The 12,501-nt window shown below is 45.5% G+C and overlaps 1 protein-coding gene across 2 annotated transcripts in view; it reads left to right on the top strand.

The window, feature by feature from the left end:
- LOC310823887 (NLR family member X1-like) overlaps positions 1 to 12,501 on the top strand; it is a 168,794-nt gene that overhangs the window by 148,331 nt on the left and 7,962 nt on the right. For both annotated transcript variants that reach the window (XM_083696802.1, XM_083696799.1), the window contains exons 3-9: positions 2,877 to 2,990; positions 3,193 to 3,306; positions 4,021 to 4,134; positions 4,337 to 4,450; positions 5,165 to 5,278; positions 5,784 to 5,874; positions 6,056 to 6,284. In XM_083696802.1, the coding sequence (XP_083552928.1) occupies positions 2,877 to 2,990; positions 3,193 to 3,306; positions 4,021 to 4,134; positions 4,337 to 4,450; positions 5,165 to 5,278; positions 5,784 to 5,874; positions 6,056 to 6,284 (890 nt within the window). The remainder of the gene's footprint in view (positions 1 to 2,876; positions 2,991 to 3,192; positions 3,307 to 4,020; positions 4,135 to 4,336; positions 4,451 to 5,164; positions 5,279 to 5,783; positions 5,875 to 6,055; positions 6,285 to 12,501) is intronic.

Raw genomic sequence — 12,501 nt, 5'->3', positions numbered from 1 at the left:
TGTTGTTGTTGATTATTAACCAGGAAGGGAGGGTACTATGACTATGATGTATCATCTGATATTAACAGTTACGGTCCAGATTCAAACTGACCTGGCCTCCATTTTCAGGCTGGCTTTATTTGTGAGTTTAAAATGGAAAATAGCTTTGATTGATGTCTGTTGCACATTCTTAATGCATTAAAGGGATAGATCACAAAAATAATCTTTATTTTTATTTTTATATTATACATATTATATATATATCCACTCACCGGCCACTTTATTAGGTACACCTGTTCAACTGCTCTTTAACGCAAATATCTAATCAGCCAATCACATGGCAGCAACTCAATGCATTTAGGCATGTAGACATGGTCAAGACGACCTGCTGAAGGTGGTTTAAGTGACTTTGAACGTGGCATAGTTGTTGGTGCCAGAGGGAGGGATAGAGGTATTGAGGGAGGGAGGGAGAGAATGAGAGAGTGGAGGGAGGGAGAGAGGGAGAGAGAGAAGGGAGGGAGGCAGATAGGGAGGGAGAGAGGGAGGGAGATAGGAAGGGGAGGGAGGGAGGGAGGGAGAGAGAGGGGGGGAGGGAGGGAGAGGATGGAGGGAGAGAGGGAGGGAGAGTAGTAGAGAGAGGTAGGGAGGGAGGAAGAGAGATGGGATGGAGAGAGGAGGGAGGGAGAGAGAGGCACGGAGGGAGAGAGAGGCACAGAGGGAGAGCAAGAGGAGGGAGGAAAGGGAGGGGAGTGAAAGAAAGAGAGTAAGATTGTGACAGAGAGAGAGAGAGAGAAAGAGAGGGAGGGAGAGAAAGAGAGAGAGAGAGCGAGTGAAGGAGAGAGAGAGGGAGGTAGGGAGGGAGAGAGGGAAGGAATGAGAAAGAGGGAGGGAGAGAGGAAGGGAGGTAGGGAGAGAGGGAGAGAGGGTGGTAGGTAAAGGGAGAGGGGGGGGTAGAGGGAGAGAAGGGGGTAGGGAGGGAAAGAGAGAAAAAGACAGAAAGAGGGAAAGAGAAAGAGAGAGAGATTGGATGGGGAGAAGAGGTAGGGAGGGAGAGAGGGGGGAGGGAGAAAGGGAGGAAGAGAGAGAGGGAGAGAAAGAGAGAGAGAGAGTGAGTGAAGGAGGGAGCGAGGGAGGGAGGTAGGGAGGGAGGGAGGGAGGGAGAAAGAGGGAGGGAGAGAGGAAGGGAGGTAGGGAGAGAGGGTGGGAGGTAAAGGGAGAGGGGGGGTAGAGGGAGAGTGTGGGGTAGGGAGGGAAAGAGAGAAAAAGACAGAAAGAGGGAAAGAGAAAGAGAGAGAGATATTGGATGGGGAGAAGAGGTACGGAGGGAGAGGGGGGGGGAGAAAGGGAGGAAGAGAGAGAGAGAGGGAGAGAGGATGGGAGGTAGAGGGAGAGAGGGGGGGGTAGAGGGAGAGAGAGAAAAAGACAGAGAAAGTGTATATTGTAGTTTGTTGTGTTGCGTTGTGTTGTGTTGTGTGTTGTGTTGTGTTGTGTTGTGTTGTGTGGTGTGTAGTGTTGTGTTTGGTGTGGTGTGGTGTGGTGTGGTGTGTAGTGTTTTAATGTGGTGTGTTGTGTGTGTGTAGTGTAGTGTAGTGTAGTGTAGTGTTGTGTGTGTAGTGGTGTGTAGTGTAGTGTAGTGTAGTGTAGTGTTGTGTGTGTAGTGGTGTGTAGTGTAGTGAAGTGTAGTGTAGTGTAGTGTAGTGAAGTGTAGTGTAGTGTAGTGTAGTGTAGTGTAGTGTAGTGTAGTGTAGTGTAGTGTGGTGTGAATCTACCCTAGTCTATATGGTGTACACACCTCCTTAGAGTAGAAAGGAGAATCTCGGCCCGGCACAGGGGGAAGAGGAGAGAGAGATGTGGCCCTCCTCGACACACGCAGCTCTCTACTACACGTTGTACAGCAAATGGGAGGCGTTGACCGAGTCAGTTACAAAGAACTGTCACGTGTGCAGAGTAGTGTGTCTATGGTTGTGTCTACTGTAGACACTGCTAACAAGCTCTTGAGCTTAGAGACTCTATCCTAGTCGAAACACATCTTCTAGTCGGCCATCATGCTTTATGTTAACATGTATAGTTTACTTCCCTCTTCTGTTCTCCCATGGACCAACCACAACTACCACCTCATTTCCTAAAGTCACCTAAAGTGTTTCTAGTCGTAATTATTACAATAACTGTATCATCTTCTGACAGAGGTCAGAGAGGATGAGGGGAGAGACATTTAACTGTGTAATTGTATTGATAAATTCCTGTACTTGTAACATTCAAGCCTCTGTTGTTTTATATTGATTGTTACATTCCTTTACAGTTCAGTCTTCTTCTAGTTGGTACTGTCGGCTTGTCCTGGACCAGCAGACAACCGTGACTGTTGAACCCCGCCTAGACCTTGTCCTGGACCAGCAGACAACCGTGACTGTTGAACCCTGCATAGACCTTGTTGAGTGAGTCCCACATCACATCATCAATCAAATAATTATTCAATTTCAAGTCAGATTTTCGCTTTGGTCATTCTTTTAAGTCTGTTTACTGCAGCATGAAAATCATGCATGTGTGTGTGTGTGTGTGTGTGTGGTCTTTGGTCTCATTTAACGTGCTGCGTGTGTTCATTGGGTTTATAGCAGGAGGTTCTTTGAGGAGAGGAGAGGACGGGACCACTGCCTCTAAAATTAGTCTTTCTGGGGAGAGAGAGGAGGGGACCACTGCCTCTAAAATGAGTCTCTCTGGGGAGGTTGAAGACATGGGGTAAGAGAAGAGTCTCTGGAGGGCATTTACCATGAAGATGATGATGATTATGATAGATACATCATTCATAACCAGATTAATGTTAGGCACAGGAATGTACATATACTGTAGTTCAATGCATAATTCAATGCATAATTAATGTGAATTAATTTTGTGTTTGAAAGGGTCCAGAAAGAGAGACCAGCCTCACCTGTACCAAGCTGTGTGTCCATGAAGAGTGACCACTCTATGGGAAAACCATTAAACTTCGGAGAAAGACCTCCTCATTCTGGTCAAAGGTTAGTTTGCGGTTTAATCCCAATAGTCAATATCCTGACGACACACAGACACACACTCATATGAACACATGACATCCATTATTTTCTGTTAAACATGTGAGAATATTGGTGTCTGACAACACAGATACACACTCATGAACATGTGATGTTTACTGTCGACTGATAATTAATGTGAGAATGTTGGTGTCTTTCTGTTTGACAGGGTCCAGAAAGAGAGACCAGCCTCACCTGTACCAAGCTGTGTGTCCATGAAGAGTGACCACTCTATGGGAAAATCATTAAACTTCAGAAAAGGAACCGTCACTACTAAACAAGGGTAGGTGTATCATGGGGGATGTGATGAACTAACTGCTAGACTACGCCACCTGTTTGTTTCATGAGGTCCTCGGAGGAAACTATAATGAACTCAGGTTCTACTATCAAGGAGGGAGTATGGGAATAAGGCACACAATGCAACAATCATTTATTGTACAGCTTCTAATCACATCATCTTCAGCTCTAGGAGCTCAGCACATATTGATCATTAAAGGCAGAAGTTCAAATGTTAGACACAGGAATGTAGATATACTGTAGTTCAATGCATACTGTAGCAACAGACAGTGTTACAACACTCCCTAGAAGGCGTGTCCACGGAGGAGGAGAGTGGATCCTGGAGGGAGATGGCCACTAAAAACCTAAAAGCTACTGACAATACAGATATATTAATTTGGACTGGCCACACCGTCCCCACTCTCCTCCTTCTAGCGCACCCCAACCCTCCATGGTAATGGGGATCCCCTGCATGAAAGAAAGACAGGTTCATTAACACTCTGTCCTTCACAATGCCACCCTCCTGTGTAACTGGCTCAAGGAGCTCAGTTCATATGGCACATTTAAAAACACAACTCCACCTTGTAATGCAGTATCCAGCAGGAGAGACCAGCCTCACCTGTACCCAGCTGTGTGTTCTGACAACACAGATACACACTCATGAACATGTGATGTTCACTGTCGACTGATAGTTAATGTGAATGAATTTTGTTTTTGACAGGGTCCAGAAAGAGAGACCAGCCTCACCTCTACCCAGCTGTGTATCTATGAAGAGTGACCACTCTATGGGAAAACCATTAAACTTCGGAGAAAGACCTCCTCATTCTGGTCAAAGGTTAGTTTGCGGTTTAATCCCAATAGTCAATATCCTGACGACACACAGACACACACTCATATGAACACATGACATCCATTATTTTCTGTTAAACATGTGAGAATATTGGTGTCTGACAACACAGATACACACTCATGAACATGTGATGTTTACTGTCGACTGATAATTAATGTGAGAATGTTGGTGTCTTTCTGTTTGACAGGGTCCAGAAAGAGAGACCAGCCTCACCTGTACCAAGCTGTGTGTCCATGAAGAGTGACCACTCTATGGGAAAACCATTAAACTTCAGACAAGGAACCGTCACTACTAAACAAGGGTAGGTGTATCATGGGGGATGTGATGAACTAACTGCTAGACTACGCCACCTGTTTGTTTCATGAGGTCCTCGGAGGAAACTATAATGAACTCAGGTTCTACTATCAAGGAGGGAGCATGGGAATAAGACACACAATGCAACAATCATTTATTGTACAGCTTCTAATCACATCATCTTCAGCTCTAGGAGCTCAGCACATATGTATCATTAAAGGCAGAATTTCAAATGTTAGACACAGGAATGTAGATATACTGTAGTTCAATGCATACTGTAGCAACAGACAGTGTTGCAACACTCCCTAGAAGGCGTGTCCACAAAGGAGGAGAGCGGATCCTGGAGGGAGATGGCCACTAAAAACCTAAAAGCTACTGACAATACAGATATATGAATTTGGACTCGCCACACCGTCCCCACTCTCCTCCTCCCAGCGCAGCCCAACCCTCCATGGTGATGGGGATCCCCTGAATGAAACAAAGACAGGTTTATTAACACTCTGTCCTTCACAATGCCACCCTCCTGTGGAACTGGCTCAAGGAGCTCAGTTCATATGGCACATTTAAAAACACAACTCCACCTTGTAATGCAGGATCCAGCAGGAGAGACCAGCCTCACCTGTACCCAGCTGTGTGTTCTGACAACACAGATACACACTCATGAACATGTGATGTTCACTGTCGACTGTTAGTTAATGTGAATGAATTTTGTTTTTGACAGGGTCCAGAAAGAGAGACCAGCCTCACCTGTACCCAGCTGTGTATCCATGAAGAGTGACCACTCTATGGGAAAACCATTAAACTTCAGACAAGGAACCATCACTCCTAAACAAGGGTAGGTGTATCATGGGGGATGTGATGAACTAACTGCTAGACAACGCCACCTGTTTATTTCATGAGGTCCTCGGAGGAAACTATAATGAACTCAGGTTCTACTATCAAGGAGGGAGCAGGGGAAAAAGGCACACAATGCACCAATCGTTCATTGTACAGCTGAAGGCAGAATTTCAAATGTTAGACACAGGAATGTAGATATACTGTAGTTCAATGCAAACTGTAGCAACAGACAGTGTTGCAACACTACCTAGAAGGCGTGTCCACGGAAGAGGAGAGCGGATCCTGGAGGGAGGTGGCCACTAAAAACCTAAAAGCTACTGACAATACAGATATATTAATTTGGACTGACTAAACCGTCCACCAATGTTAGTTTTTTGTAATATTCATATGACACAGGAACTATGTTTTGTGGTATACACACTTAAGTTATTCTATTTGGGGAACTGGGCTTCATTCACACTTCTCTGGATAAAGACATCTGCTTATTTCTTGTTTTTACCCAGAATCCCCAGTGATCAGGTGGAGAGACCAGAGTCAGAGATTCCTAGTGGTCAGTCTGTCCAGAGTCAAAGTGATCTGGCCTCCATATTCAGGGTGAGCTAAATAGGAAGTATGACACTGAAGATGGCAAAGTCACCCCCATACAAAATTTATTTTTTTCTTGTTTCAATTGCTTGCCAAAGTCAAGTGTTTTTTGGATTTAGTCTCTCTACTGTGTGTAAAGGTTTACCCATTATTGTCTATCTCACTCCACTTTTTTTTCTAAATGTTTCAGTCGCTTGAAGACAATGTCATCACTTTACTGAGAAATGAGCTGAAGAGATTCAAGAGGCTTATGTCTCAAGACTACCCAGAGTGCTTTGAGAGTCAGGGGGAGGAAGAGGAAGTGGTGGATGAAGAAGAAGAGAAGCAGGAGAGCAGTGCCAGAGAAGGGGCTCTGAAGATCACACTGCACGTCCTGAGGAACATGAACCAGAAGGAGCTCGCTGACATACTGGAGAAACGTAAGAGACCTCATGTGTTTTCACAGAGAAGTGTTACTGGGCTGAAATATTATTGGAAATACAAACACCACTAACTGTAATTATGATGTCCAGTTGTGGTCAGAAGTTTACATGCACTTAAAGAACATGTATGTCATGGCAATCTTGAGTTTCCAATCATTTCTACAACTCTTATTTTTCTGTGATGGATTGATTGGAGCACATACTTCTTTGTCACAAAAAACATTCATGAAGTTTGGTTCTTTTATGAATTCTTTATGGATTTTCTGTAAATGTGACAAAATCTGCTGGGTCAAAAATATACATACAGCAATGCTAATATTTGGTTAAATGTCCCTTGGCCATTTTCACCTCAATTAGACGCTTTAGGTAGCCATCCACAAGCTTCTGGTTGAATCTTTGACCACTCCTCTTGACAGAATCTGTGCAGTTCAACTAAATTCGTTGGCTTTCTGACACAAACTTGTTTCTTCAGCACACTCCACATGTTCTCGATGGGGTTTAAGTCAGGACTTTGTGAAGGCCATTCTAAGACCTAAATTCTAGCCTGATTTAGCCATTCCTTTACCACGTTTGATGTGTGTTTGGCGTCATTGTCCTGTTGGAACACCCAACTACATCCAAGACCCAACCTTCTGCCTGATAATTTTAGGTTTTCCTGAAGAATTTGGAGGTAATCCTCCTTCTTCATTATTCCATTTACTTTCTGTAAAGCACCAGCAAAACAGGCCCAGAGCATAATACTACCACCACCATGCTTGGCATAGGCATGGTGTTCTTGGGGTGAAAGGCCTCACCTTCTCTCCTCCAAACATATTTCTGGTCATTGTGGCAAAATAGCTCAATTTTTGTTTCATCTGACCACAGAACTTTGCTCCAGAAGGCCTTTTCTTTGTCCATGTGATCAGCAGCAAACTTCAGTCGAGCACAAATTGATAATTCAAGGTGCTGTATGTATATTTTTGACCCAGCAGATTTTGTCACATTTTCAGAAGACCCATAATAAATCCATAAAAGAACCAAACTTCATGAATGTTTTTTTGTGACAAAGAAGTATGTGCTCCAATCAATCCATCACAGAAAAATAAGAGTTGTAGAAATGATTGGAAACTCAAGACTGCCATGACATACATGTTATTTACAAGTGTATGTAAACTTCTGACCACAACTGTATATGTATCTATTTGGTCACTCTTTATATGATGTTGCCTCTAACTTAGTGTAATTACTCTGTAATTACTCCTTTAACAAGATTGTTTGTTTCTGTATAATTGCAGAGTAACAGGGTTGGATAATTTACTATAACACAGATGGAATAAGGACTGTTCTTTCCTACACGTGTAGTAATATATCATTCAACTATACTACATACTTTGTAATTAATTACTATATAAATAATGAATAATTAATTACTATATAACAACTTGTTAATTAATACAACATGTGGTCCTCTGTGGCTCAGTCGGTAGAGCATGGCTTTAACAATGCTTAAGTTGTGGGTTTGATTCCTGCTGGGACCATTTATACTGAAATGTATGCATTCACTGCAATGCAAGTCGCTTTGGATAAAAGCGTCAGCTAAATGGCATATATATATACAGTGGGGGAAATAATTATTTGATCCCCTGCTGATTTTGTTAGTTTGCCTTATTACAAAGAGATGATCGGTCTATAATTTTTATGGTACTTTTATTTTAACAAATAGAGATAGAATATCAACAAAGAAGTCCAGAAAAAACACATTATATAAAGTTATAAATTAATTTGCATTTGATCGAAGGAAATAAGTATTTGATCCCCTACAAACCAGCAAGAATTCTGGCTCATACAGACCGGTTATTAGATTAGATTAGATTCAACTTTATTGTCATTGTGCAGAGTACAAGTACAGAGACAACGAAATGCAGTTAGCGTCTAACCAGAAGTGCAAAATAGCAGAAAGTGCAATGAACAGTATTTACAGGTAGTGCAATATATGATCAGTAGTAGTGCAGTATAATATAGTATAGTATAAGCAGTATATATAGCAGTGCAGTATAGCAGTATGTGAGTAGCAGTAGCATTATAGCAGAATAAATAGTTACAGTAAATAGTTACAGTATGAGCAGTGTAGCAGCATATGAGCTGTATGGGTAATGCAGTCTAGCAGTATATATGTATTAACAGTATTAACAGTAACATGAGGTAGATGCAGAATAAATATAAATATGGAATGCCGTATAAACAGTATAAACAAGTATGTACAGTATGTGCAGTAGTATTAAAGAAAATATAGGATATGTGCATTATGAACAGTATGAACAGTATGGACAGGTATGTACAGAAGAGCAGTGGTATTGAGTAAGAGTAAGAGCAGGGGAGGGGAGTAATAGTGCAATAGTGCAATTGTCCGGGTGGGGGGGGGGGGGGGGGGGTTGCGGGGGTAGTAGGTTGTCAGGTAGGTGTAGTGTTCGTGTTCAGCAGGGTGACAGCCGCAGGGAAGAAGCTGCCTCTGAACCTACTGGTTCGGGTGCGGAGAGACCTGTAGCGCCTCCCGGAGGGGAGTGGGGTGAAAAGTCTATGGTTGGGGTGAGAGATGTCCTTGACGATGCTGCGTGCCTTACGCAAGCATCGTTTGCCCTGGACAGCCTCGATGGAGGGGAGTGAGGAACCGGTGATGCGTTGGGCAGTTTTCACCACCCTCTGCAGTGCTTTCCGGTCCGATGCCGAGCAGTTGCCATACCATACTGTGACACAGTTGGTAAGGATACTCTCGATGGTGCAGCGGTAGAAGTTCACCAGGATCTGAGGAGATAGATGGACCTTCTTTAGTCTCCTCAGGAAGAAGAGACGCTGGTGAGCCTTCTTTATCAGGGTGGAGGTGTTGAGGGTCCAGGAGAGGTCCTCAGAGATGTGGACACCCAGAAACTTGAAGCTGGTGACTCGCTCCACCTCAGTCCCGTTGATGAGGATGGGGGTGTGTGCGCCAGCTTTAGACTTCCTGAAGTCCACAATGAGTTCTTTGGTCTTCTTGGTGTTGAGAGCCAGGTTATTGTCGTTGCACCACACTGTTAGGTGCTGGACCTCCTCCCTGTAGGCCGACTCATCGTTGTTGCTGATGAGACCGATCACCGTTGTGTCGTCTGCAAACTTAACAATGGTGTTTGAGCCATGTACAGGTGTGCAGTCGTAGGTGAAGAGGGAGTAAAGGAGGGGGCTCAGCACACAGCCTTGTGGAACGCCGGTGTTCAGGGTGAGGGTTGAGGAGGTGTGGTTGTGAAGCCTAACAGACTGCGGCCTGTTGGTCAGGAAGTCTAGAATCCAGTTGCAGAGGGAGGGGTTGATGCCCAGTTGCCTGAGTTTGGAGATCAGTTTGGAGGGGATGATGGTGTTGAATGCTGAGCTGAAGTCAATAAACAGCATTCTCACATAAGAGTTAGTCTTGTCGAGGTGGGACAGGGCGGAGTGAAGTGCCGTTGAAATGGCATCCTCTGTACTCCTGTTCTGCCGGTAGGCGAATTGAAAGGGGTCCAGTGTGGGTGGTAGGCAGGTCTTGAGTTGAGCTAAGACCAGCCTCTCGAAGCACTTCATGATGATGGGCGTGAGTGCCACTGGTCGGAAGTCATTTAAGCTCGTTGCAGTGGAGTGTTTTGGCACCGGCACGATGGTGGTGGTTTTGAAGCACGCGGGGACAGCTGCTTGGGCTAGGGACAGGTTGAATATGTCAGTCCAAACCTTAGTCAGCTGCACAGCGCAGGCCCTGAGGACACGTCCGGGGATCCCATCAGGACCAGCAGCCTTGCGTGCGTTAGTCCTGCTCAGTGCCGCACACACGTCGGTGGGGGATAGAGTGAGGGGCTGGTGATCCGCAGGGAGCACAGCCTTGATGGCCACCTCCTTGTTGTCCCTGTCAAAGCGGCCGTAGAAGTGGTTCAGCTCATCAGGGAGGGAGGCGTCAACGGAGAGGGGTGAGGTGTTAGATGGTTTGTAGTCAGTGATGGCCTGGATGCCCTGCCACATGCGTCGGGGGTCAGAGTTGTTTCTGAAGTGATCCTCTATCCTCAGCTTGTGGTTGTGCTTGGCCTTTTTGATGCCCCTCTGCAGATTAGCCCTGGATGAGCTATAGGCCCGAGCATCCCCTGATCTGAAGGCAGTGTCACGTGCCTTCAGCAGGAGTCGGACCTCACTGTTCATCCATGGCTTCTGATTAGGGAAAGTGGTGATCCGCTTGAGTGTGGTGACACTGCTGATGTTGGAATTGATGTAGTCCAAAACAGATGAGGCATATGAATTAATGTCCGTGTGGGAGTCATGGGTGGCCTGAGTGGCAAACACACCCCAGTCAGTGTTTCCAAAACGCTGCTGGAGCGCTGAGTCAGCTCCCTCTGGCCAGACCTTGACTGTCCTCACTGTAGGTTTCACTCGTTTGATGAGTGCTGAGTACTTGGGCAGTAGGAACAATGAGAGGTGGTCTGATTGACCTAGGTGGGGGAGGGGAACGGCTTTGTACGCATCAGCCATGCTGGTGTATACTTGGTCCAATGTCCTGTCTCCTCTGGTGGGGCAAGAGACATTTCGGTGGAATTTGGGCAGTACAGTCTTTAAGTTGGAGTGATTGAAGTCACCCGCGACAATGAAGGCTGCCTCGGGATGCAGAGTCTGTTGTTTGCTAATGGCAGCATACAGTTCTTTCATAGCAATCTTAGCATTAGCATCCGGGGGGATATAGGCTGCCGTGATAACAGTAGACGTGAACTCTCTGGGCAGATAGAAAGGTCTACACTTAACCATGAGAAACTCCAGGTTAGCTGAGCAGTGACTCTCGGTGATGGTAGTGTCCGTGCACCACGTCTTGTTAACATAAATGCACAAACCTCCACCTCTGGTCTTACCGGAGTCGCCTGCTGTTCTGTCTGCTCGGAGAACGCAGCGCCCTGCTAGCTCGATAGCGTTGTCGGGAACCTCGCTGTTGAGCCAGGTTTCAGTGAAAACCATGATATTACAGTCCATAATCCATTTGTGGGTGGTGATCCGCAGCCGCAGTTCATCCATCTTGTTTGCCAGGGAACGAACATTTGCAAGGAAAAGGCTAGGTAGTGAGAGTCGGTGTGGAGTTAGCTTTAGCCTAGCTCTCAGCCCACCTCGGCTCCCTCGCCTGTGTTTTCGTTTCCGAGCCGGTCTGGGGCCTCTTCCGTTCGGTGTAGCGGAGTTAGCTGGACCCGCTGTTTTGCTAATCTCGGGTATATCGTCGATAAAGATGACTGGAGTGCCGGAACCGATGTCCAGAAGTTCTTGTCGGCTGTACGATATGAACGCTAAACTGTTTTTAGCGAGAATACTTAAGATAAACAAGCAAATAACTACTAGTTCGCAAACTCTGGAGAGACACTGAGCGTCGCGATGCATGCGCGCCGCCATCTTGGTCACAAGTCATGATATGCCCATGAGGCACACAGATTAATCCTGTCACTTTAAGAAAGTACTCCTAATCTCTGCTTGTTATGGGTATGAAAGACACCTGTCAAAAGAAATAAATCTCTTCCATTCCAACCTCTCCACCACCATGGGCAAGCCAAAGAACATTCAAATGACATCAGGGTAAGAGTTGTAGACCTGCACAAGGATGGAATGAGCTACAAGACCATCAGCAAGAAGCTTGGTGAGAAGGAGACAACTGTTGGTGCAATTATTAAAAAATGGAAGAAATACAAAATAACCATCAATCACCTTCGGCCTGGAGCTCCATGCAAGATCTCGCCTCGTGAGGTAAGGATGATCATGAGAAGGGTGAGGGATCAGCCAAGAACTACACGGGAGGAGCTTGGTAATGATCTCAAGGCAGCTGGGACCACAGTCACCAAGAAAACCATTGGTAACACACTACACCGTAACGGATTGAAATCCTGCAGTGCCCGCAAGGTCCCCCTGCTCAAGAAGGCACATGTACAGGCCCATCTGAAGTTTGCAGATGAACACCTAAATGATTCAGATAAGGCTTGGGAGAAGGTGATGTGGTCAGACGAGACCAAAATTGAACTCTTTGGCATAAATTCGACTTGTCGTGTTTGGAGGGAGAGAAATGCTGAATGCTACAATCCCAAGAACACCATCCCAACCGTCAAACAGGGAGGTGGAAACATTATGCTTTGGGGTTGTTTCTCTGCTAAGGGTACAGGACGACTTCACTGCATTGAGGGGCCAATGGACGGGGCCATGTACCGTAAGATCTTGGACGAGA

Source organism: Argentina silus (genome assembly GCF_951799395.1).
Source record: "Argentina silus genome assembly, chromosome: Y".
NCBI classification, from domain to species: domain Eukaryota; kingdom Metazoa; phylum Chordata; class Actinopteri; order Argentiniformes; family Argentinidae; genus Argentina; species Argentina silus.
Note: the sequence above shows the minus strand (reverse complement) of the source record. Positions and strands in the feature narration are given on the sequence as shown.